General features: G+C 53.4%; 1 protein-coding gene across 3 annotated transcripts in view; it reads left to right on the top strand.

The window, feature by feature from the left end:
* Nucleotides 1-23,855, top strand: part of JARID2 (jumonji and AT-rich interaction domain containing 2) — a 224,763-nt gene that overhangs the window by 135,410 nt on the left and 65,498 nt on the right. For 2 of the 3 annotated variants that reach the window (XM_055129559.1, XM_055129558.1), the window contains one exon: nt 13,549-13,690. In XM_055129559.1, coding sequence (XP_054985534.1) covers nt 13,549-13,690 — 142 coding nt within the window. Of the gene's footprint in view, nt 1-2,915; nt 3,069-13,548; nt 13,691-23,855 lie in introns of those variants that run through there. The other variant, XM_055129560.1, reaches the window with a different exon arrangement.

Below are 23,855 nucleotides of genomic sequence, written 5' to 3'. Positions count from 1 at the left end.
ACTATCGCTCCAGCCCCCTTCAGTCAGATATTTTTTCTTTTCTTTTTTTTTTTTTTTCTCTCTTTTGGGTCACACCCGGCAATGCACAGGGGTCATTCCTGGCTCATGTGCTCAGGGGACCATATGGGATGCTGGGATTCGAACCCGGGTCGGCCGCGTGCAAGGCAAACGCCCTACCCGCTGTGCTATCACTCCAGCCCCCAGTCAGATATTTTTTAAACTCTAAGTTCGGCCTGCTGGGATTGACCCAGCTTGGAGGTGATGAACTAGTTGCCTGTATAGAGAGAGAGCTTTGAATTCAGAAGCTCAGGTGCCAGGCCGCGAATCTATTCAAAATTAAATAATAGGGGTGACCGAAATGGGTACTGTTTGGGGAGTCGTGTAAGGAGGAGAGTTGCTCTGCTAGTTTGCGTGTTGGTGGGACGCGGAACTAGGGACGCGTCAGTGATAGCACTGCGGAAGCACACTTCCGGGTCTCTCCTCTTCCTCCTCTCTTCGCTCTCGGGGGTTTGGAATTTGAATACCGAAAGCTGTGTTGTTATTTTCAGCTGAGCCTGGCTTTCAGTTTGATTGCGTGCTTCTATTAATCTCTGGTGCTGTTCGTGCATTTCCTCTTTGGTGGGACGTAAGTAAAGCGTTTTTATCTGAACCACCCCTGACCTCCGGTAGAGGCAAGAGTGTGTCTCTCTCTCTCTCTCTCTCTCCCCCCCCCCCTCCCCCTTCCCTCCCTCCCTCCCCCACGCCTGTATGTGGGGGGTTCTGAGTGTGCGATTAGATACCGATGGAAGTGCAGGCAGCGTGGGCCCAATATCCTGTTCAGTCTTAGCCGTCTGTGTCAGGAGTCTCGGCGTGTCTCGGCCTCGAGGCCGATGGCCCGTGCCCGCACTCCCCGGGTGGGGACCCACCGGTGACCCTCAGCCTTCATTTCTGCCCAGTCGTCCGTGGTGTCCGGTGCTTTCTGCTTCCTTACCTACCCTGTGTTTTGAAGTCACTGTATATAGCCAAGTCTCCTTTGCTTGTGTGGGTGCATTCATTCGATCAGGAAAGGCATCGAATAAATTCACCTCTGTGGGAGGAAGAGGAGAAGCACCTGAGTGCCCTCCCCTCCGTGCCCTTCAGGGCCTGTGCGTGATTTAGTCCAGAGAGTCGGTCCCCACTGTGGAACTCCCCAGGCAAGGGTGAGATTCAGGGGAGCAGGGCAGAAGGGGGCGGAGCCTTTACCACCCTGCGTGTTGTAGGGGAACCATTTCTTTTTCTTTCTTTTTGGGTCACACCTGGCGATGCACAGGGGTTACTCCTGGCTCTGTATTCAGGAATCACTTCCGGTGGTGCTTGGGGGACCATATGGGATGCTGGGATTTGAACCCGACCATGTGCAAGACAAACACTCTACCCACTGTACTATCGCTCTAGCCCTGGGGGGACGGTTCCCTGCGGCTGTGTGAGCAACCCTCTGCCTCAGATACCACAGGACTTCTTGAGGGTGTGGCTCTTCTCATCGCCGAGGTGGGGGCTGGCATACCACCTCCCCAAAGCCTTGCCCCCAACCGGCTGATTTCACACTGGTGGAAGACCCCACCCCCACCCCCCCACCTTGTGGGTGTGTCAGTGTAACTGGTAGCAACACTGGGCAGCGTTCGTTCACTAGCCCCACTGGAGGCTGGAGGCCCCCAGTGAAGCTGACACTCTGTCCTCGGAGTTTGGTGTCGAGCCGGAAGGGGCTCATGAAAGGGGGTTCATGGAAGGGCTACATGATAGCAGCCGCAAAGGAATTGGTGGTGGGGGTGGGGGTGTCTCCTGCCTCACAGCCCTTGGATGAGCTCGGGAGGAAGGGTGAACACCCTAGGGGTGCTGGGTGGGGGTGAGAGGGGGCACTGCACCAGCATCCTTCCCGCCTGGGGAAACCGAGAGGGCAGCGCGGGGGAGGGGGTGCACTGAGCACCTCCCGCAGCCAGCTGCAGCCCCAAACTTCAAACCAGTGCTGGGAAAGAAGACACAGCTCCGGTTATCAGGTCCTCTCCCCTCCCCCCCACCCCCAACCTGCCGGTCCCCAATGGATTCTTGCCTTTTTCACCCCATCTCGGCAGCTGCCAGGCCACAGAGAGCCCGTTTTGTGCAAGATCCTCAAGAAACAATGAGGGAAAACAGCTTCTGTTTTATTAGATTAGATGAATTTATGTGCCTGGGGTGTGGGGGAGGGGCGGGGAGCCCAGCCGGGCCGGGCCCTGGCGGTCATCACCGGAGTAATGGAGAAGCCAGCGTTGGGTCCAAGTGGGGAGGGGGAGGGGTTGGGGGGAGAGGGGCGGGGGGGGGAGGGGGGCGGGTGGGGGGAGGAGCGTGTGGAAAGGGATTTCTGCCGTGGGTCTGGAGAGCTGCCCGGGTTCCCCTGGCCGGAGAAACACAAATAAACAAGAGGCCAGCGCTGCATGGCACAGAGGATGATATTCAAGCGGGATGCCATTGAAAACGTGCCACGGACCCCGCTGCCCGCGGGGGCGGCGCGTGTGCCTGCCTGTCCTGTGTGCATGTGACAGGGCTGGCTGGCCCGCCGTGGACAATTAAACGCCCCCCCCTCCCACACACACCCCCCTTCCTCCCTCCCTGGCAGAATTTGTTAGAATTCAGATTTGTCTGCAATGCAGATGGGGGGGGGGTTGCAAGGCTGATCCGCGGCTGCTGTTTTACCCCCCCCACCCCCTTTCTCATTTTAATTTATCAGGCAAGCGGCTGGGGGGCGTGGAGGGAGCCCGACCCCTCCTCCCCGGCCCCGGGTCCCCTCCCCTCCACATAAATAACCTTCTCTCCCTGGCGCCTCCCCGCCCCGTCCTGCTGCCTGCCCTCCCTGCCGGAATCCGCGCCGCCGCCGCCTGCTTATTACGTACCGGGGAGGATTGTTGACAAGTGCTCCGGAGCCGCGCGTTCGGCCTCCCTCCCTCCTTCCCTGCCCCCCTCCCTCCGTCCTCCTTCCTCCCCGCCTCTCGGCAATGATCCGGCTCTGAGGATGGCTGCTCCACGGGTCTGTCAGGTGCAGTTTTTGGTGGCTTATCTTGAGGAACCTGGGCTCGAAGGTCTGTGTCTCCCCCCCCATCCGATCCCACCCCGATAGCGCCCGCGCCCGCCCGCCTCTGCCCGCCTCTCCCTGGGCCGCCCGCTCGGGCTTTTGTTGGCGGAAGAGGCCTTTTGTGGCTTCCCTGCTGGGGGTCCTGGTTCCATCCATTATGGATGGCAAGGTGCTGCCGGGCGAGTGTGGGAGAAAGTGGCGGCGGGTGACATTAGAGGTTTCTCCGCTCTCCCTCTCCTCCCTGGGGCCCGGCGGCTGCCGCGAAGGCGCCGTGGAAATTTACAAGAGAGAATTAATGTCGCTCTTGATGCCTTGGGCTCCATGGACCGTTTGGGGCCAGATCTGCAGGTTGTGCGTGTGTGTGTGTGTGTGTGTGTGTGTGTGTGTGTGTGTGTTTGCCAGGCCTGTGTGATTTATTTAGACATTTCTCCGGGGGATGGAGCGCTGTCCTGGCCTACCTCGCCGGGGCCCTTTTCTTTTTATTGCCCATTTGCATGATTCCTTCCCAGCCTTTATTTTTAATAATAGACGTTTGATTAAAGTTCGTGGGTTCATCATCCTCAGCAGCGTTTGGATCTCCTTTATGAACGTCCTGCGTGGTTGTCGTGGTCCTGAGCATTCTCTGCTCTCCCTCCTTCCCGGATGGAAGGGGAGACAGGCATGTAAATAGAGGCGATGGTGCTTGGGGGTGGAGGGGGGTTGGGGGGGGGGCTTCCTGCTGGAAACTTGACGTGTTTCTTTCTCTCTTGCTCTTCGTCCCCGTCCTGGGCATGAGTCCTGTTGGGATTGCGAGAGGCCGAGGTCAGTGTGTCAGAGGTGGCCCCCGTCTTGGCGGCGTCCGCGTTGTGCTCCTGGGATCTGCTTCCTGGGTCCCCGGTGGTGGGAGCAGTAGGCCTTTCACCTTTGACCCGACCCTTGAGTGTGTCTGTTCATCAGAGAAGGGGCTGTCTGGGAAGGGGGGAGGTCCCAGGGTGACTGTGGCCTGTGGGGGTGGCCCCAGCCCCCCTCCCCCCTCTCCGAGTCGCGCCAGCCACAGGACACGCCACTGAACTTCTGTGGGGTCCATGTCATTGTCTGGTGGGGTGAAGGCAGCTTGGGAGCAAGGGTGCGGCTCTGGCCTGGCCCAGTATCCCCTCTGAGGGCTGGACTAGAACCCGGGCCAGCACCTCGGGGCGGTTTGCTGAGGGCCGGAAGCAGGCACGGCTTGGCACTGCGGGGACTTGCGATGTTTCCCGTCTCTTACCTGGTGTGGGATAAAGGTGATGGTGAGATCCAGCTTAAGAGATGTCAGCTCACACGTATGTCGTGATTACTTAAAGGCAGCGTCTCGTTAGCTCCCCGCGAGCCGGCTCTGTGTGCGGAAGCCTCCCTGTGAGGGCTGTGAACTCCACGAACGCGGGACGTGAGCTTTTGGCAGGGCAGAGGAGCCGCCTCTGAGCGCTCGCGAGGGATTTCTCTGCAAATGCCCCGTGGTCACCTCTCCTGGCCCCAAGCGTGGAGGGGCTGACATTGTTCTGTATACTTCCGGTTGGCCCCGGATCCTTTGGTGGAAAGGAAGACAGCTCCAGGCCTCTGGGAGTCGGGTCCTGGGACTGCCCCACCGACACCCCCACCCCCACCCCCACCCCATCCTCGTATTCCTGAGCACAGAGACACCGAGGTTGTGTCTTCCGGGGCCCTGGAGACACTCGTGCTGCTGACGGACAGTTTTGTTGAGGTGCGGGGAGGCCTGTGTGGGACTGCTTGGCCGGTGGGAAATTAATTCATCTCAGTGTTTGGGGGCGCAGTTAGGGCCCCGGAGAGCGGAGTCCGGGCTGGAGGCAAGAGGAGAACTTTCGGTACCAGGGAGCGGGCCTTTCTGTTTCCGGTCCCGAGGGTCGCTGGGGACACTGCGCCTGTCCCGATGGTTCCCTGGGGGGTGCCGAGGAAGGCCGGCGAGTGCACAGGAGGCCGCTCGAGAAGGCGGGGGCGCCTTGCCAGGAGGCACAGCCTGTTCCTCTCACGCTCGGGGTCTCTGGAGCGGGTCTCTGCTCCCTGGCCAGTTTGAGGGTCACCCCGGAGAAGGCGGCTGCCGGGACGGAGTCCGCTGTGGCCTTCTCGGCGAGGCCCGTCCTCTCTCCTCGGAGCGCTGGCCAGGGCTGAGAGGGGGGAAACGTCTTTTGTCTCCAGCTGGCCAGGGCCTGTTTCAGCGCTCGCCCGATCGGGGCCCCTTGGTGGGGCCCGAGGGACCCCCGGGGCTGCGGGGCTGGTTCCTTTGTGCCTGGCGAGGAGGAGAAGTCCCTTCTCCTTTCCCCCGTGTCCTTCTCAGATTTCTGCGTGATTTTGCAAGCGGGAGAAGAAGGGGCCGTGCCAGACCTTCTCCCTGTCAGCCCCTGTGTGGCTCAGCGTTCCCGTGTTAGTAATATCTCGGGGTCGGGTTTCCGCCGTAACACCTTGTCTCGAGGGCAGGCTCTCGGCCCGTGGAGGTTTGGCAGGCGAGGAGAGGAGGCGGGGGCATGGTGGGGGGGGGGCAGAATCCTCGTGCACGTGCGCGTCTGCCCTCCTGCCTGCCTGCCTGCTGGGGTCCCCACCAACAAAAAGCCTGTGTGGCCCCTGCATCTCCGGGCTGCTTTGCTGGGCCCCACGGGCTGACTCGCGGTTCCGTTTCTCTGGCCGGAATGGGAAACTCCCGTGGCTGCTGTGGAAGGAGACAAAGGGGAGCCCCCGTCGGCGGCGGGTCTCTGGGGGTGGGGGGGGGTCATTGTGTCCCACACGTCGAGGTACTGAGGTATTCAGTCCCTTCCACTCCCGAGTGGCCGGCCGTGAGGGTGGCAGTGAAATCGCCCCTCGCCAGCCACTGTCGTTTGTTCTCAGCCACCAGAGGTTTGGGACTGAAAAAGGATCTCCTGGGCTCGGCTTGGCAGGCACGACCCCCCCGCCCCGGCCCCCCCCACCCCCCACCTCCAGGATGGACGGGTGTGAGGGGAGTTTAATTGCCGACCTGCATACGTACCATTGGGCTTGAACTCCAAGTCCATACCGAGTGCATAGAGCTGGCCCACGCCAGATTTTTTTTTTTCTCTCCCCAGCACCCAACGGCAGAAAGCAAACAAACACTCTTTAATTTTCCTTTGAACACGTGCGCATGTGGACATGGGCTTTATTTTTTCGCTCATCATGGCAGCACTCTATTCCCAGTATACCTCCGAGCGGGTCTTACCTCAGCTCGGGGGGCGGGGGGTGTCTTTTTCCTGTTTTCCTCTGCAGCCATCCCCATCCCCCCAGTGTACATGCGTGCACGCGTGCGCGCGCACACACACACACACACACACATACACGCGCACACGCTGCTGAGAATGAAAGCTCCCTTGGATGCCGGACTGTTTAATATGTAATGTGATACCTTGTCTCGCCGTGACAGGGTGACAGACGGCTTTGGCTCTGTAACACAGAATTACCTTTTGTGCATCCCTGCAGCCACAGAGCTAAATACAGGGACTCTCCTTAATATGCTAAGAAGATCGGGGTGCTCCAGATGTTTCGGGGGGCAGGACTGGCTCCAAAGGTCCCCTTGTTTCCCTGGGCTCTTTCACCCTGCCTCCGGATTTCCCTTTGTGACATCTTAGCACTGGCTGGTGCTCCAGGCTTGCATTTCCTCCCTGTCAGTGCAGCTCACAGGAGGACTGGTGGAATTGTTTTGTGGGCGCAACGCCCCACCCCTCCCAGCATAAAGTCAGAAGGGCCGGATGGGGGGGGGGGGGCTTCTGATTTGGAAGAAAAGCGTTTTCTTGTTGGCCGCGTCTGTTTGCCCTTCAGAAGCCTGTATCATGCCTTCTCGGCCCTGGTTTGTGCGTTTTCCCAGCTTCCTTCACCGTAGGTGGGGTGGGGGGCGAAGAAGCACCCAGTGGCCCGGCCTCAGGGGGGCGTCACTCCCCGCTTCTGGGCCCTGGGGCGCCATTCCAGGCTCAGGAAGAAGCCAGTTTCGTTGTTTAGCGCCAGAGCCTTTTCACTTCCTGTGAATTTGAGAAAATGGGGTTGGGGGGGCGAGGGGGGTTGTAGGGGATGGGGGGGGAAGCTCCAGCTCCCGACTTTGCAGAGCAGGTTTATGGCAGGGAGGCTGGTTGGTGGCCTGGAACGGGGCTGCTGTCAGCGGCTGGCTGGTGACCGGCAGAGGTGGCAGGCAGGCCCCAGCACGGGGGAATTCTCAGCTCATATTTATTGCTTTTGTGGAAGACAATGGACGGGGCTTAATTTCAGTTCAGCCTGCTGAATATTAATAGAGGAGAGCAAATGCTAATGCGGGGAGGCAGCCCCCTCTGCTGAACCTCCTCCCCGACAAAGGTTTGCATTGACGGGGGGCCGGGGGGCGGGCGGTGGAGAGGCCCCACATCAGCCTGCGCGTCTGGAGGAAGGGATCCCGTGTCAGGAATTCGCACGGACTAAAAATAATCATTTAAAAATTGGTGGCAGGGCCTGGGAGCCCAAAGGAGAGGCATGTGTGCGCGGGTACGAAGAGCTTCTGCCCCGTGGCTGCACACTTCCCCATCAGATGGTGCTGACGCGGCCCTTCGGGCTCGGGCAGGCACGGGGTTCGGATTAGAACATTCCAAGGGGGCAGGGGAGCCAGGCACGCGGAGACGGGCCCTGGAGGTGTGCGGGAAGGGAAGAGCCCCGTGTATTCGCCCCTTGGCGGGGAGACGGTGTGGGGATGGCCACAGACTGCCCAGAGACTGCGCAGAGCCGAGGCCCTTCCCATTTGCATCCTCGCAGTCCTTCCCTGTGTGTGGGGGGGGCCCGGTTTCCTGATCTGGACCATGAACCAGACAGCCGGAGGCCCTGCCCAATCAGGGGGTCAGGCCCTCGTCATCCTTGGAAAGGGGAACTTTGAAGCTACGAGAAGATTTAGTCGGCTACGTGGGCACCATCCCATCCCCCACCGTCCATCCCTCCGTGCTGCCTGAGACTATGACACACACCCCCCATCCCCGACAGCCCCAGCTCTGTCTCGTGGCTGCACCCTGGGTCCGTAAGCTTACATAGAGTCGAGTCAAACAGGGCCCGGAGCCATAGCACAGCAGGTAGGGTGCTTTCCTTGCACGCGGCCCACCTGGGTCCAACCCCCGGCATCCCATATGGTCCTCTGAGTACCGCCAGGGAGTCATTCCTGAGTGCAGAGCCAGGAGTGCCCCCCCCCCCCCCCCGAGCATTGCCAGGTGTGACCCCCTGAAAACCAAAATACAAAAATAAAGCTAATTAAGATCCCTCCGCTCGTCATGTATGATTTTTGAGTTCAGTGGCAGTGAAGTGTGTGCGGGCACAGGTGATTTCTGGGAGGGAAGGACCTTGGGCCTTCTCGCCTCTCTTGTCTCCTGGACTTAACGCGGTTTTGCTACATGTGGGCCTTTGTCCTCATCCCCCGTTACCACTGAGTGACTCTGACCGGCTTGTGGGGTTCCGGAAGCATCCTCATTTCCCTTGGCAGCCTTACCAAGGAAAGGTGGGAGAAGGCGGCCCCCACCGAGTTTTTGTGTTGAGCCCGTGAGTTGTGTTCCATAGACTGGGTTGTATTTGTGTGCTGACGTTGTGGTGTCAGAACTGGTTTCCTGGAGGGATTGCACTTCCCTAGACCCTCTGGGAAGCTGTGTCCCGTATGAGTTTGGGCCTAGCTCCTGTCTTCGGTAGCATTTGTCCAAATCTGGGGCCTGGAGCAGCCAAATGCAACAGCGGTGTCAGACTGGGTGATCAGGGGTATGATGGACCAAGCACTCAGGGGTTGTTGCTTTATGCTCCAGTTTAGGGAGAGTGGTTTTATATCTGCTGAGAACCCCTCCTTCCCTCTTAAATGTCGGTGCCCCTTCTGACACCCCCCGTCCCCCGTAGAAGGTTGAATCCAGGGCTTCACACATGCATGGCCTGTGCTCTGCCTAGCACAGAGCCAAACACCCAATTCCTCAGTCGTCCCCCACCTCCCAGGTGGCAGATTGGGGTGGGGGGGCTCTTATTGTGGCAGCGTTTAGGGGCTACTCCTGGCTCTGTGCTCGGTGCTGCTTGGTGGACTCTGTAGTACCAGGATTGAAACAGGTTGACAGGCCGCATCCCTTAGCCACTGTCCCATCTCTGTGGCCTCTCTCTCTCTCTCTCTCTCTCTCTCTCTCTCTCTCTCTCTCTCTCTCTCTGTATAACCATCGCGAGAGACCGTGACTTGGCCCTTCCTAAACCCTCCACTCTCCACTCACTCGTCAGCCGCTTCCTCACTCAGCAAGTAGCGGACTGTCCCTTTGTGTCCCAAGGATGCCCCGGTTCTCTCCCTCTCCTCTCAGGGCCCCGAGACGGGGACAAGCCCTTTTTCCTGCTGCCTCACATCCCCCCCTCCTTTTCTGCTTTGTTTTGATCTTAGTTGCTGGTCCAGCATCCGCTGTCCTTTTGGGGTTGCAGACCCGCTCACCTGTCCTGAAGTCCCTCTCCGCCCCCGCTGGCTTTTCCTTGATTGGCCCCTGCCAGCTTCCTTCTTGGTGCATAACTGACCCTCGCCCTAAGGGTTTCACAAGGACTCGGTATTTCCCCAGGCCCGAAGGTGGTTGTTTCATATTTGAATGGGTGAATCCAGGCTCCTCCGTTTCTTTCCCTTCACATTTTCTCCTTGATTCCTATTTATTTAAAACTTATGTTTAAGATGTCCCTCTTCTTCTTTTTCCCTTCCTTCCTTTTTTCCTTCCTTTTTTCCTTCCTTTTTTCCTTCCTTCCTTCCTTCCTTCCTTCCTTCCTTCCTTCCTTCCTTCCTTCCTTCCTTCCTTCCTTCCTTCCTTCCTTCCTTTTTCGTTCATTTCATTCTTTCCTTTTCCTCTCTCTCTTCTTTCCTTCTCTGCTCTGCTATCCTCTCTTCTTTCTTTCTGTTTTGGTTTTTGGGGGCCACATATGGTGCTCAGGAGTAACTCTTGGTTCTGTCGTCAGGAATTTCTCCTGGGGCCAGAGAGATAGTACAACCGTGCACACCACTGACCCATGTTCAGTCCCTGGCATCTCATATGGTCTCCTGAGTACTGCCAGGAGTAGCCACGCGCATTGCCTGGTATGGGCCAAAAGACAAAACAAAGAACAGGAGAAATGAATTATTCCTGTCTGGGCTCAGGGGACCTTATGGGATCCTGGGGATCAAACCCGGGTCAGCTGCACACAAGGCAAGCGCCTTACCTGTAGAACTATCTATCCAGTCCCTTCTCTGTGTCATTTTATGTACAGTTCTGTACCTCTTTTTCTTTTGGGGGGTCACACCCGGCGATGCTCAGGGGTTACTCCTGGCTCATGCACTCCGGAATTACTCCTGGCGGTGCTCTGGGGACCATATGGGATGCTGGGAATCGAACCCGGGTTGACAACGTGCAAGGCAAACATCCTACCCTCTGTGCTATCGCTCCAGCCCCATGTACCTCTTTTTTTTTTTTTTTGGCTTTGTAGTTCCCATCTTCTTCACATGGGACAGTTTATTCTCTCCTTTTCGCAGCTGATTTATAGTGGATCCCTGGGCAGGCGCCTTTGCAGCACTGCTCGTGAGGTCGTTCTGTTCTGTACTGCCTGGATTGTCCTTTGCTCTGGTGTGCTGCGCCGCCACCCCCCCCGCCCCCCGCCTCGCCGCCAGCCACATCACTAAAGTGCTCTAATTAGATCTGACCCATGGAGACATGATTTCAACCGCATAAGCAATTTCAGTTTTCTTCAACTGCGTTATACAAAACCCAGGAAGCAGGTGAGATTAACGTTTAACATATGTGCCGTGATAGAGTCATTCATCCGAAAATGTTTCGAGAATCAATCGAAATGAATAAAGCGTTACTTTACAGATTGGGCTTGGAATTAATCCGAGCTAAATCAGATTTAGAATTCTTTATCCCACACTCTCCCGTACTTCCGAGCCCCAGCGGCCGTGTGACGTGACGGAGGCCCGCAGTCACCCCGCAGCTTTGGCTGTCGTTCCCCGCTGACTGCCGTTCCCCGCTGACTGCCATGCCACCTGGCCTGGCCCGCCCGCTCACAGGGCGCCCCCCTGCAGCTGGGTCTCCTTTGGGAACTGGTGTGTGTTTCACTTCAATATTGCGGCCGTGGGCCTCCCAGGGATGCAGGTTTTTCCTTTTTTTTCTTTTTTCCCCTTTTGTTTTCTTTTTGGGTCATAGCCAGCGATGCACAGGGGTGACTCCTGGCTCATGCACGCAGGAATTACTCCTGGCGGTGCTTGGAGGACCATGTGGGATGCTGGGCATTGAACCCGGGTCGGCCGCGTGCATGGCAAATGCCCTACCCGCTGTGCTGTCGCTCCAGCCCTGCAGGGATGCAGGTTTAAGGGACTCCCCGAGCTTTGAGCCACTGCATTGTCTTCGATTTCTAGCCTCAGGTTATGACTCAAACTTGGAGATGATGAGGAAACAGACACCCGGAGAACCACCTGCAAAAATCGGGCATCCTAGGTTCTTTCAGAAAATTTGACCAACCATCCAGGGCCTGATGCCGTATCTGGATCGTGTTTCATGCGGTTCCTAGGAACGGCTCTTCGCTGGCCCAGCAAAGATGGGATTCAAGACAGAAAGTGCTCGCATGTCGGTGGACGGGTGGGAAGAGCTCATTTCAGGAGCGGAGAGCGGGGCCTGGGAGAGCAGCGGTCCTGAGGGCTGCAGCCCAGCTTGAGGCTGTGAGCTCAGGCCCTGGCACCGGGTCACTCCCCCGACACGACCCCAGCAGGGTGCGGGCACAGAGCCACACACACCACAACCTGGGAAACCCTGAGCTACTTCCAACTTGAGCACCAAACACTGACACTGTAGTTTAGGTGCTGGCACTTCCCCCGAGGCCCGTGAGAGGCTGGGCAGCGATGAAGGGCTCCCCGGTCCCAGGACGCAGACCCTGCCTGCTCAGGGGCCACTTTTGACCCTGTGTCTGGGAGTGACCCCTGGGTCATCTGGAGTGGCTCCATGCAGCGCCTGGGACTGAGTAGCCTCCCACCAGGCTGACCTCTCCGTCCCCCTCTCCTCCCCTCTCCTCCCCTCTCCCTCTCCCTCTCCGGACTTTCCCCTGCTGACCCCGGAGTGCTGCTTCACTTTGCTTGTGGGTAGCTTCCTGTTTCCCTGGGAGCTTCTAAGGCAGACTCTTCCCCGAGACAGCTCTCCAGTTGATTCGGTAAAGACAGACCCTGGGGCCCCAAGACTCCCTGGAAGCCCCCCTGCCTGGCTCTGCACACGCAGTAGGTCCTGAGGATGTTGAGCCCGGATGTCCAGGAAGTCACGCAGCCTGGTGGCCTGACCCTGCTGCCTTTCCTGGGGCGCCAGGTGCTGCTTCCCGCCACGGAGGATCTTCATATTTCTAGAGTGAACTTTTGCGTACTAGGTTATGAAGTTAGATGTCATTCCTTCCGACACTCCCCACCACGACGATGTTGGCTTACTTTGTTTGTGGGTTTTGTTTTTTTTTTAAATTTTAATCAATCGCCGTGAGATTCAGTTACAGACTTACAGACTTTCGTGATTGCGTTCCAATCAAACAGTGTTCGAGTGCCCATTCTCCACCCCCAATGTCCCCAGTACAGTATCCCTTCCCACCCCCACCCCTTCCCTCCTCCTGCCTCTGTGGCAGGCACATTCCCTCTTACTCCTCTCTGTCCTTCTGGGTGTTATGGTTTGCAACACAGGTATCGAGTGGCCGTCGTGTTTGGTCCATCATCTCCTTTCAGCATCTGCTGTCTCCCGAATCCCTCCAGCCACTGTTTACTTCCTGCTCCTTTCTCCATCCCAGCTACCTTTCCCCCCAGCACGTGGGATCGGCTTCCAAGCCGTGGGGCAATCCTCCTCACCCTTGTTTCTACTGCCCTTGGGTGTTAGTCTCCTCTTATGTTACTTTATATTCCACAGATGAGTGCAGTCATTCTGTTCTGCCCCTCTCTTTCTGACTCATTTCACTTAGCATGATATTCTCCACGTTGATACACTTAGATGCAAATTTCATGATTTCATTTTGTTTTTCTAAGAGCTACATAGTATTCCAGACATATCAAAGTTTCTTTTTTTCCCCAGATTCTGGCTATTGTAAATTGTGCTGTCGTAAACTTACACAAGTGCAGATGTCATTTCTACTGTACTTCTTTGCATCTCATGATATATTCCCAGAAGTGGTATTTCTGGGTCAAATGGGAGCTCGTGAGTTCTAGTTTTTTTGAGAAACATCCATATTGTTTTCCTAAATGGTCGGACCAGTCGGCATTCCCACCAGCGGTGAAGGAAAATCCCTTTTTCCCCGCATCTGCGCCAGGTGTTGGTTTACTTGGATAAAAATCACTGCAGGATTTTCTGCCGGGATTTCTTCCTGCCATGGCCCTGAAGGGAGCGGGCTGTGGGGCTGTGTGAGCGGATTCTTGCCTCTGCGGGCATGGCCGGCCGCGTCCACTGCTGTCCAGGGGCGACCGAGGTAACAAACTGCTGCTTCCGGATGTCGTGTGTCTAAGTGTCTGTCCCTTCTCTCACCCGTAGGGCTCCTTGGGACTGGCCAGTCTAAGGGATTAGGACCAGCGTCAGAACAGTCAGAGAATGAGAAGGACGATGCATCCCAAGTGTCCTCTACTAGCAACGATGTTAGCTCTTCAGATTTTGAAGAAGGGCCGTCGAGGAAAAGGTCAGTACCCACGGCTGCACAATCAGTAACTGGTGCCTCAATCTGGGAACTTCAGACTGGCCACCAGCTTGGGCCAACCAGGTGGCAACATTGGAACCCTTCTCCCGAGAAATTCTTCCTGAATTTCAGAGGAACCGAATTCTAGAATTTTTTTTTTTTTTAATTATCTGTCCTGGTTTCTAAATATTGACCATTTAACTAGAGGTCTTTTTATAAATTATTATAATTTTTAATTTTTGCTTTTTGGGTCACACCCGGCGATGCACAGGGGTTATTCCTGGCTCATGCACTCAGGAATTACTCCTAGTGGTGCTCAGGGGACCATATGGGATCCTGGGAATCGAACTTGGGTTGGCTGTGTGCAAGGCAAATGCCCTACCCTTTTTAACAAAATTGAATAAAAAATTTGCTATGGGGCAAATACAACATTCCCACCATAGGAATTGGCCAGAGAATTCCCAGCTTGTAACTACTGGCTTTACTCTTCATTTTAATTGATTTTTTTTTTTTTAACCAGTAGTGCTCTTAGTCTTTTATATAGGTCTTTAGCCATCTCTCAAGAGAGATACTTATAAAAAATTTGAAGAATGAAATGTGATGTTTTAAAGTTTGTTTTCCCTTATCGGAAAAGCACAGTCTACTGGGTTTTTTTTCAGTGTAGTTGATGTGTGTGGAATGTTTTTGAAATGTCTAATTTAACAGCAGTTTTTTTGAATACGAACTTCTAAGTAAACTTAAGATTAATAAGAAAGTTGGCAGTGGAATTAGTTTCAGTAATGGTTGTAGTTTGATGGTCAAATAGTGAAAGTGTCATCGTGTAATACTGTGTTTGGGTGTTTAAAAAAAATCCTTTGTTTTTCGCTTATAACTTGTGTTTTGTGCTTGGGGGACCTCCCCACCCTAACTTTGCCCTTTAGCTTTAATATTTCCTTTGTCTCTTTTCTGTTCTCATATTCAATGTTCTCCTAGGTTGACCCTAGGCTGACTAGAGTACTGTTTTGTTTGTTTGTTTGTTTGTTTTCCCCCCTTCCTGGATCCCCTTCTTAGAATCTATGTGAGAGATTGGGGAGAGGAAAGAAAATTTCCCTGATCCGGTTTTGTTCCCTCCTTGTGCAGAATTGTAGTTCCAGTGAAGGAGCCGGTCTAGCTAGGGGGGAACTTAGTGACTGATGGTGAACGAAGAGGCACAGGTTGGCCACGTGCTGATGGGGAAAATCCGCCTCAGTGTTTCGGCCCTGAACATTGAGCTCTAGGGCTCCACGCCCGTTCACCACGCAGTGCCGCCATGGGCCATGGACATGTCTACAGTCTTGATGACCTTGGGGCCAGATTTTCTCAGAACTCTCCCGTAGAGGGGGTCCTCGGACCTGCCTGTCCAGATGTGTGTCACAGCCCTCTGCTTCCCCGCGTGACTTGCTGGGACCATGCGTGTGGCCGGCATCGAACCCCGTCTGTGCCTTGGGAGTGAGTGCGTGCCTATCCCTGAGTTCAATTGCGGCCCACCCTCCCCTCCGGTGAGATCCAGCCCGTGCCGGGGGTCTGGGGGCAGCTGGTGCCGTCTTGGCAAAACAGTCATGTCACGTCTGTCCGCCGTGGCAGTGGGGCGAGAAGGTTCGGGGTTAAATTGAAGGGAACCCCCGTGTAGCCTGCCAGATGGGTCGTTTTCAGTTAGGGGCTCTTGGCCCCATTTTATGGGGTTCTGATCACATTCTGCTTGTGAAGTGTGATCACCACGTTGGTTAGTAGGGGCACGTTGTCCGTTTCTGGGACCGTATAGGGGGTTCAGGGCCAGCCTGTGAAGGATGAGGGTTATGGCAAGGTTTTTGTATCCTCCAAAAGGGGCAGTGAGGGCAGAAGATGTTTTTTTTTTTTATTGTTGAAGGTTGTAGAGAGCCAGTATGAAGTAACATCTAATACTTTCTGGTTCTTAAGAGTTTGTTTCGGGCCCTTGTTAATACACAGTTTAAATATTTTGGTCTTAACCCTTCTTTGATCTGGAATCTGAATTCTAGTCGGTGTACTTTGGATTACAAGAGTATGTGCTCCGCTGCTGAATTAGACCCTGACTATCCACTTGAGAAAGCGTTACTTGGCAGGTAGAGCACTTGCCTTGCCATGTGGTTGACCCAGGATTGGTTCCCAGCACCTGATGGTCCCCTAAGCCGGCAGCAGTGATTCCTGAGCACAGCTAGGAGTTAAGTCCTGAGCCGTGCTGGGTTTGACCCAGAAACAACAAAATAAATTATTAATTATTTTTACTACACAATTTTTAGTTGTTCCAAATACAGTTCAAAGCATTAGGTAGATTATTGATGAGATAAACTACTTTTTACCTTGTTTTAGGTTTGTAAGCCTCAGAGACATGAGAAGAACTTGTTTTTATTATTGACCATTTGAATTCTCTGTGGGTATTTCGATTTTGTATCAGGAATTACTGACACCTGTGATTCTAGGACCTTGATTTCTTTATTTAACTACTGAAAAGGACGTTCATTATTCATTTTCTCTCTCCCCTTCTCCTCTTTTTCCTCTCCTCTCTCCTTCCCCTTCTCTCCTGCTCTCTCTCCTACCTGTCTCAAATGCTATGAATTGCTTGATAATCTTTTGTAGATTCTTTCTGGTGCAGATTTCCAGGATTCTAGTTGATGTTCCTTTTGTTTTGCTGAGGGAGGACAGGGAATTTATGCCCTCAGCTTGCATAAGAAAAGTTAAAACCTGTGGCATAGACCCCCCCATTTAGTCTTTGTCTAGCCCTTGTCTTGTAAATGGAAATGACTCTAGCTTCTGATGATGCTTGTAGCATGTTTTTAAAAAGTCTGTGTGTCCCATGTCTTTACAAAGGGCTTTATTTCTGCAGAAAGGCTCTCTGGCTGGGTTTGATCCTGTATACTAGCTACAGTGGTTTTACTTGAAGATGGATTTTTGTCCCCAAAAGCAGCAGAATCCAGAATTCTATTGTTGGGGCAAAATTCTCTATGTTGAGGCAAAAACTGGTTCACCCTAACCACTAAAAGGTTAGCATATAAAATCTAAAAGAAAACTGTGAACTTGTCTAAAGGCTCTTCTTTGGTCTGAGGAAGAGGACATCCCACCTTTGAGTTGCTGTGGGTGTTGGGTGTTTTTTCTTTGCTCATTGTATTGGGAGAGTTTTGTTGTTGTTGTTTGTTTTAATGGCTCTAGTACTTTCATCGTTTTTTTCCTTTGTTTTGGTCCACTCTTAGGGATGTTCATGGGTTACTCCTGGCCTTGATCTTAGGAATTATTTCTGCTGGTGCTCAAGTGACCACATGGAATGCCAGAGATAGAATTCAGGCCAGCTGTATGCAAGGCAAACACCCTACCCTCTGTACTCTCTCTCCAACCCCTTTTGTCAGTGTTTAGAATAAAAAAAATAACACAGACACTTCCCTCCGAATTTGAGGATGGCCAATGCTTAGCTTCTTAACCCCAGCCATCTTATATTGTCTTTCCCATGGCACTTAGTTGTGGTAAAAATGTTTATTTCAAAGAAATAACTGAGTATTTTCAGAAACCAGCATGAATAGATCTTTGCCAGTGGGGTTTACTAAGAACCTCTGGAATGAGTGATGGTCACGGGAAGGGGGATTCTCTGTTTGTTGGAAAAGAAAGGCTTTGGACAATGAAGTCGGTGATGGGATAGTTGGGCATAAGTTCGAGGAAGATCCTGAAGGGGGGTTATCTGAAAAAACCGCTCAAATAAGGGATTATTTACTTTGTCTCGAGCAGAGTTGGCGAGTAGGTAAGGGGGAAAAAGACAGTTTCTAAGAACGTCTCGGAGCAGCTTGTTTGTGCCTTGGTGGTCATGACTGTGGGTGGGTCACCACCTCCTCGGGGGGCAGGCTCTGAAACACCATCAGACCCCGCTTTCCTGATGTGGCACATGGCCGTGGCCGAAGTGACCACCGCAAGCGCTTTCCCTGGAGACTTGTCAGTGTATCGTGTGTTCTCAACCCCCTCCTTCCTTCTTATGACCTGTGTCTTGGGGCCCCTGGGAATTGTGGGCGTGGCCCTCTCTGGAAGCTCTGGGGTCACCGGAAGGGCCCCTGGTGTGGGCAGTGTCAGTGGCTCGGTGCTTGCTGGCCTGGAGCAGGCACGAGTGAGGTGAAGTCAGGCTGGTGAACAGATTCCTTCTCGGCTTTCCGTTAGTCGTGGCTGGACTTGGGGCGTGGCCCTGCTTGGGGGCGCAGGCCGGACCCGTGGTGCTGGGCCCCGCACAGCTCAGGGCTCCACGGGTGCCAGGGGCTGCCCCCTGTGCCACACACACGGCAGGCACCCGCTTCACCCCTCTCAGCCGCGTCTCCCTCGCGCTCACGTTTCCACGCCGGTGCCTGTACTGGGCGGCTGTCGCAGAGTTTGATGTTGTTCCGGGCGTGAGTGTTTGACCAAGTAAAGACAGGTGCTGTCATATCATTTTAAATTACAGGACTCTCGTGATTACAAAGAATTCTCCGCTTGCAGGAAGCAGAGAAGGGGCAGTATCGGGGAATGGAATATTAATGTGGCAGCTCTAATCAACGTGAAACATTGTGGAATTAATTGTAAATGTTGATGCAGAGGTGTCCGGCCTACACGCTCCTTGTGACGTACCTAAATCGAAGCCGTTTCTAGTAGAGAACCTTCCAAAGGGTTCTGAAGCTAAGCATTTCCTTTTGCTTGGGTCTGAAGGGCATTAATAATTCTCATATAGATCTTCTGGAATAGAACAAAATTATTTATTTATTTTTTAACTTTTTGGGTCACACCAGGTGATGGCTCAGGGGTCGCTCTGCACTCCAGAATCACTCCTGGTGGTGCTCCAGGGACCATATGGGATGCTGGGAATTGAAGCTAGATTGGCCCTCGTACAAGGCAAACATCCTACCCACTATACTGTAGCTCTGGCCTCTAGAAGGAATTTTTCATATATATATATTTTTTCTTTTTGGGTCACACCCAGTGATGCTCAGGGGTTACTCCTGGCTTTGCACTCAGGAATTATTCCTGGCGGTGCTTGGGGGACCATATGGGATGCCGGGGATCGAACCCGGGTTGGCTGCGTGCAAGGCAAACGCCCTACCCGCTGTGCTATCGCTCCAGCCCCAATTTTTCATAGATTTTAAAATAAATTTTACCTTAAGTAATTGATTAATTAAATTTGGGGTTGGCGGGGTGGGTCACACCTGGCAGTGTCAGGGCCTACTTTTCTCTCTGCCCTCAGGGATTACTTCGGGCCATGTTCAGGGGACTGCGTGGGACACTAGGGATCGAACCCTAGTCCCTGCATGTGAGCAAGAGCCTACTGCTGTACTAGATCTCTGGCCCCATCTTCATTAAATTTTTTAAAAATTAAAAGTTTAGAATCACATGTGGTTCCCCCAAAATTAACTACTTTTGGGGAGTGGGGTGGGGTTTGGCCACATCCGGTGGTGCTCAGGGCTTACACTTGGCTCTGTGCTCACTCCTGGCAGGCCTGGGGATCACATGTGGTGCCGGAACCTAACCTGAGTTGGCCAGGTGCAAGGCAAACACCTCCTTACCTGCTACAATATCACTCCACCCCCTTACTTTCTTTCTTTCTTTCTTTTTTTTTTTTTTTTGCTTTTTTGGGTCACACCTGGCAGTGCACAGGGGTTACTCCTGGCTCTGCACTCAGGAATCACCCCTGGCGGTGCTCAGAGGATCATATGGGATGCTGGGGATCGAACCTGGTTCGGCCGCACGCAAGGCAAATGCCCTACCTGCTGTACTATTGCTCCAGCCCCATTACCTTCATTTTTAATGGATAATTTTGCTGACTATATAATTCTAGGCCACTGTCACCTGTTCCTCTTTCTGTAGTTCACCCCCAAGGAGTTCAAGATACTTCTATACACTTTCCATCTCTGTCATTTTTTTGTTTTGTTTTGTTTTGTTTTGGGGTCACACCCGACGATGCACAGGGGTTATTCCTGGCTCTTCACTCAGGAATTACCCCTGGCGGTACTCAGGAGACCATATGGGATGCTGGGATTAGAACCTGGGTCCGCCGCGTGCAAGGCAAACGCCCTACCCACTGTGCTATCGCTCCAGCCCGCATCTCTCTTTTTGACATGAATTCAGGGTCCTTAGAAGTTAGATTTTAGGATCCCTAAAATTAAATTTAAATTAAATTAAATTAAAATTAAAATTAAATTAAATTAAATTTATTGATTTCACTGTTTAGTCTTCACTCTACCTTTTGGACAGAGGACTTTGTAATCAAGTGTAGTGGGGTGGTTTTTTTTCTTTTTCCTTTTTGGTCTATTTTATTGTTTGTTTAATTTTGAGGGTTATTTGGGATTGATAAATAAATAAATTAGATGTCAGCCATGCGACATCTAATAGCCTAGTTCTCCGTCTTGGAGAACCTGACAAGCTACTGAGTCTATTACCCGCTCGGGAATCCTGACAAGCTCTCTGTGGTGTATTCATATCCCAAATACAGTAACAGATATATACATACCTCTCGGAGAGCCCGGCAAGCTACCGAGACTATCCTGTCCGAACGGCAGAGCCTGGCAAGCTACCCGTGGTGTATTTAATATGCCAAAAACAGTAACAATAGGTCTCATTCCCCTCACCCTGAAAGAGCCTCCAATTGTTGGGAAAGACGAGTAAGGGGAGGCTGCTAAAATCTCAGGGCTGAGTGTAATAGAGACGTTACTGGTGCCCACTCGAGTAAATCAACGAACGAATAACGGGATGACAGTGATACAGTGATTTGGGATTGATAGATGACCCTCCTAAATATAGGTCATATTTCTGCAATTTTTCTTGTCTGATTTCTTGTTAGGTGCCAGGTGTGGTGAATTTTGTTTTGTTGGTTTCTCTGTATAGATTTTTTGTTTTGTTTTGTTTTTGTTTTTTTGGTTTGGGGCCATTACCAGTGGTGCTCAGGGCTTACTCCTGGCAGGACGCAAACCCTGAGTCAGTGCGTGCAAGGCAAGTACCTCCCGTACCATCAAGCTCTGTGCATGTTCTCAAATACTGTTCTCTGGTGTGATCAGATTATCAGGAGATGGTTTGATCCTTTGGGACCTTAACTTTTTTTTTTTCTGGCTTTTTGGGTCACACCCAATGATGCTCAGGGGTTACTCCTGGCTCTGCACTCAAGAATGACTTCTGGCAGTGCTCAGGGGACTATATGGAATGCCAGGGCTCGAACCAAGGTGACTGTGTGCAAAGCAAATGCCCTCTCCACTGTGCTATCTCTCCGTCCCGGGACCTTGACTTCAAGCCTTGATAGAGATTTTTGTTGGTAGGGTCAGAACGTTATTTGGTGAAGGCGTATAGTTTCCCTAGCCCATGGGACCCCGGCAAGTCCCAGAGTGCTTAGCTAAATTTCTATTCCAGTTTTCCATTATGAAATCAGATTGAGAATCACGTTGCTTACTATTTTGGCTTGTAGGTAACATGTCCTATGGAACCCTACAAGGGTTCTATGGAATCTGGGAACTGGAATCCTTGCTTGAGCTTGGTGTTGGGGTGCTTTCCACAAACTCAGCAAGGACCCACAGCAAATTTCTTTGACTTTCTTCCCAAACTTTTAGCTCCTTTTTTTTTTCTTTTCTTTTTAGGTCACACCCGGCAATGCACAGGGGTTATTCCTGGCTCATGCACTCAGGAATTACTCCTGGCGGTGCTCAGGGGACCATATGGGATGCTGGGATTTGAACCCGGGTCCGCTGCGTGCCAGGCAGACACCGTACCCACTGTCCTGTCGCTCTAGCCCCCAACTTTTAGCTCCTTGTCACCTCAGCTCACCCTTCCTCAAGGTGTGAACAAGGAAGTCTGTCAAGGCAGAAAGCTGGGTCATGGTTCATTTGCTTCCCATCCTTTTTTGTTCGGTTCATGGTACGGTGTCCATTACATTGTGTGGAGTTTCAGTTCTTTCAGGCCAGGGTTAAACCCTGTCCTGATTTCTCTTTCTGAAGCCGAAGTTCCAGTTTTACTTTTCAGTGTTGATTGAGCAAGAGTGGGACAAAAGAAAGGCACCCCCAGGAAATGTAACTACCTTGTTTGTACTTGGTCCTTAGTCACAGCCATAACCTTTTCATTGAGTATTGTTACGCAATTCACAGTTTTCTTTTTAAATGAGTAAGGGAGCTCCGATTCAGGGACAGAGCAAACTTCAGAACAATAAGGCAGTTGACCTATAAATAGAACATCTCTCTGCACCAGAGCGCATGTGACCCAGGAATCCCTCAGGCTCTCTGAGGCTCCACCGCCCTGAGTGAATCCAAAACATTGTGCTAATAAATCTGACCAGCATCTTCCAAAACAGTGGCAAGGTTGTAATTTTTCTCTTTAACTGTGGGCTCAACAGAGTTTCCAAGAACACAGCCACCGACACCACATTCAGGACCGGGGCCTCTCTGGGCTCCGCACGCCTGACCTTCCCCACGCCATCCTCAGCCTCCGAGGGACCCAGGGGGCAGGTGGGCCTAGAGCTGGGCCTTGGCTGGTCACACGCCCTGTGTCCGTCGGCTCATCCCACCCGGTGCTCCATCTCTCTGCTGGCGTTTGTCTTTCTCCTTGACCTGGCATAAGTTTGTGGGTTTTGTTTGTTTGTTTGTTTTCTTCATTGTAGATCAGGGAATAGGAAGGAGGAACATTTTTAGCTTGACCGGAAATGCAGTTTCTTCTGAAGTCCCCTGTGGAGACGAGTGGTGAGGGGCCCTCTGAGGAGAGGCGCTTTAGAAGGCAGTGCTGGGTGTTCCCCGCGCTTCTCCCTGCGAGGGCCGGGAAGGCTCCGTGGTTCCAGTGGAGGTGTTCTTGGGGAATGTGCCTTGGCTTCACTTGGCCTTCAGTGGCTGGTGCGGTGAGAGGGCGAAGGGACGCTGCACCCTTCCTGGAGTCGGCCAAGGGGCCCCCTTCCCCTTCCTAGCCCGGGAGGCTGGAATCTCTCTGCCCTGTTGCCGGCTCAGAGCCGGTGTCCCCGGCTTCCGCTCAGCAGAGCGCTGAGGGCCCTTCCTGGCAGCGTCCGAGTCTGGTTGGACCCTGGCAGGAGTCCAGGGGTGCTGTTGGCTCCCGCTGGCGCTCTTGGCCCACGTCGCGCTTCCCTGCAGCGCGGCGCCCGGGACAGACCTCTTCCACAGCTCCAGCTTTCCTCCTCCTCCCTCTCCTGTCAGCCTTCTCCTCAGGGCTGCTGAGGAGGAGGTGGGGCACCTCGAACCTGGTCCAGCCTCTGTGGCGGGAAGGTGACGCCACCGCCGCCCGGCTGCTTCCCTCGCACGTGCGTTAGGCTTCTGGGATTCCCCAGCACTTGGGAGCTCTAACTCCCGGCCAGGTCGCTGTTGGCGCAGTCTGACTCGGGGGCTCTGCCGCTGGTTTTGTGGCTGGGGTTCACAGGAGGCCGTGCCTCCTTGCTGCTGTGATGCTTCCTGTTTGAGTCCGACTCTCTCATCCCTCCGCCACTTGGCTCTGCACAGGGACAGGTGCCAAGGCCCACAGAGTGGCCCGTCTGCCTTCATCTTCCCTTCTAGCTGAGGTCCGGGTGCTGTTCCGGAGGGCGGTGGGTTGGGGGGCAGTGTTTGGTGACTAGAGGAAGCAAGCGCACAGGGATGAGGGTTTGGGGGTGCATTTCAGCATCCAACAGGCCCGGTGGAGCTGGCTGCAGTGACTTGCTGACTGCTGACCGGCACAGCGCAGACTTGTTCCAAGGGGCCCTCTGCCTGTCCCACGTCTGCTAAATGGCACAGTGGGACATGCACATTTCTTCTGGAATATTCTCTTCCCATGTGCGTGGAGCTGAAGCAAAGACCCCGGCAGGATCCGTAGGTCATGAGGTGCCGCGGGGACCTTTATCTCTGTGACTCACCTTTCCTCTGTTCCTGGCTGTCTCTTGGGTCCTCAGCTGTGGGGGACAGTGTTCCACAGATTGGATCTGGGGTTCACCTTACAGTGCTGCTGTGTTTTCTCGGCATCTTTGTCTGGGGGGTGGGTGGGATCTTTTTGTGTCTTAAAGATGTACTTGTGTCCTTTGGGACATTTATTTATTTATTTATTTATTTATTTATTTATTTATTTATTTATTTATTTTTGCTTTTTTGGTCACATCTGGCGATGCACAGGGGTTACTCCTGGCTCTGAACTTAAGAATTACTCCTGGTGGTGCTTGGGAGACCATTTAGGATGCTGGGAATCA

This window comes from Sorex araneus, chromosome 2 (genome assembly GCF_027595985.1).
Source record: "Sorex araneus isolate mSorAra2 chromosome 2, mSorAra2.pri, whole genome shotgun sequence".
Lineage (NCBI taxonomy): Eukaryota > Metazoa > Chordata > Mammalia > Eulipotyphla > Soricidae > Sorex > Sorex araneus.
This window is presented reverse-complemented; position numbering and strand designations above follow the sequence as displayed.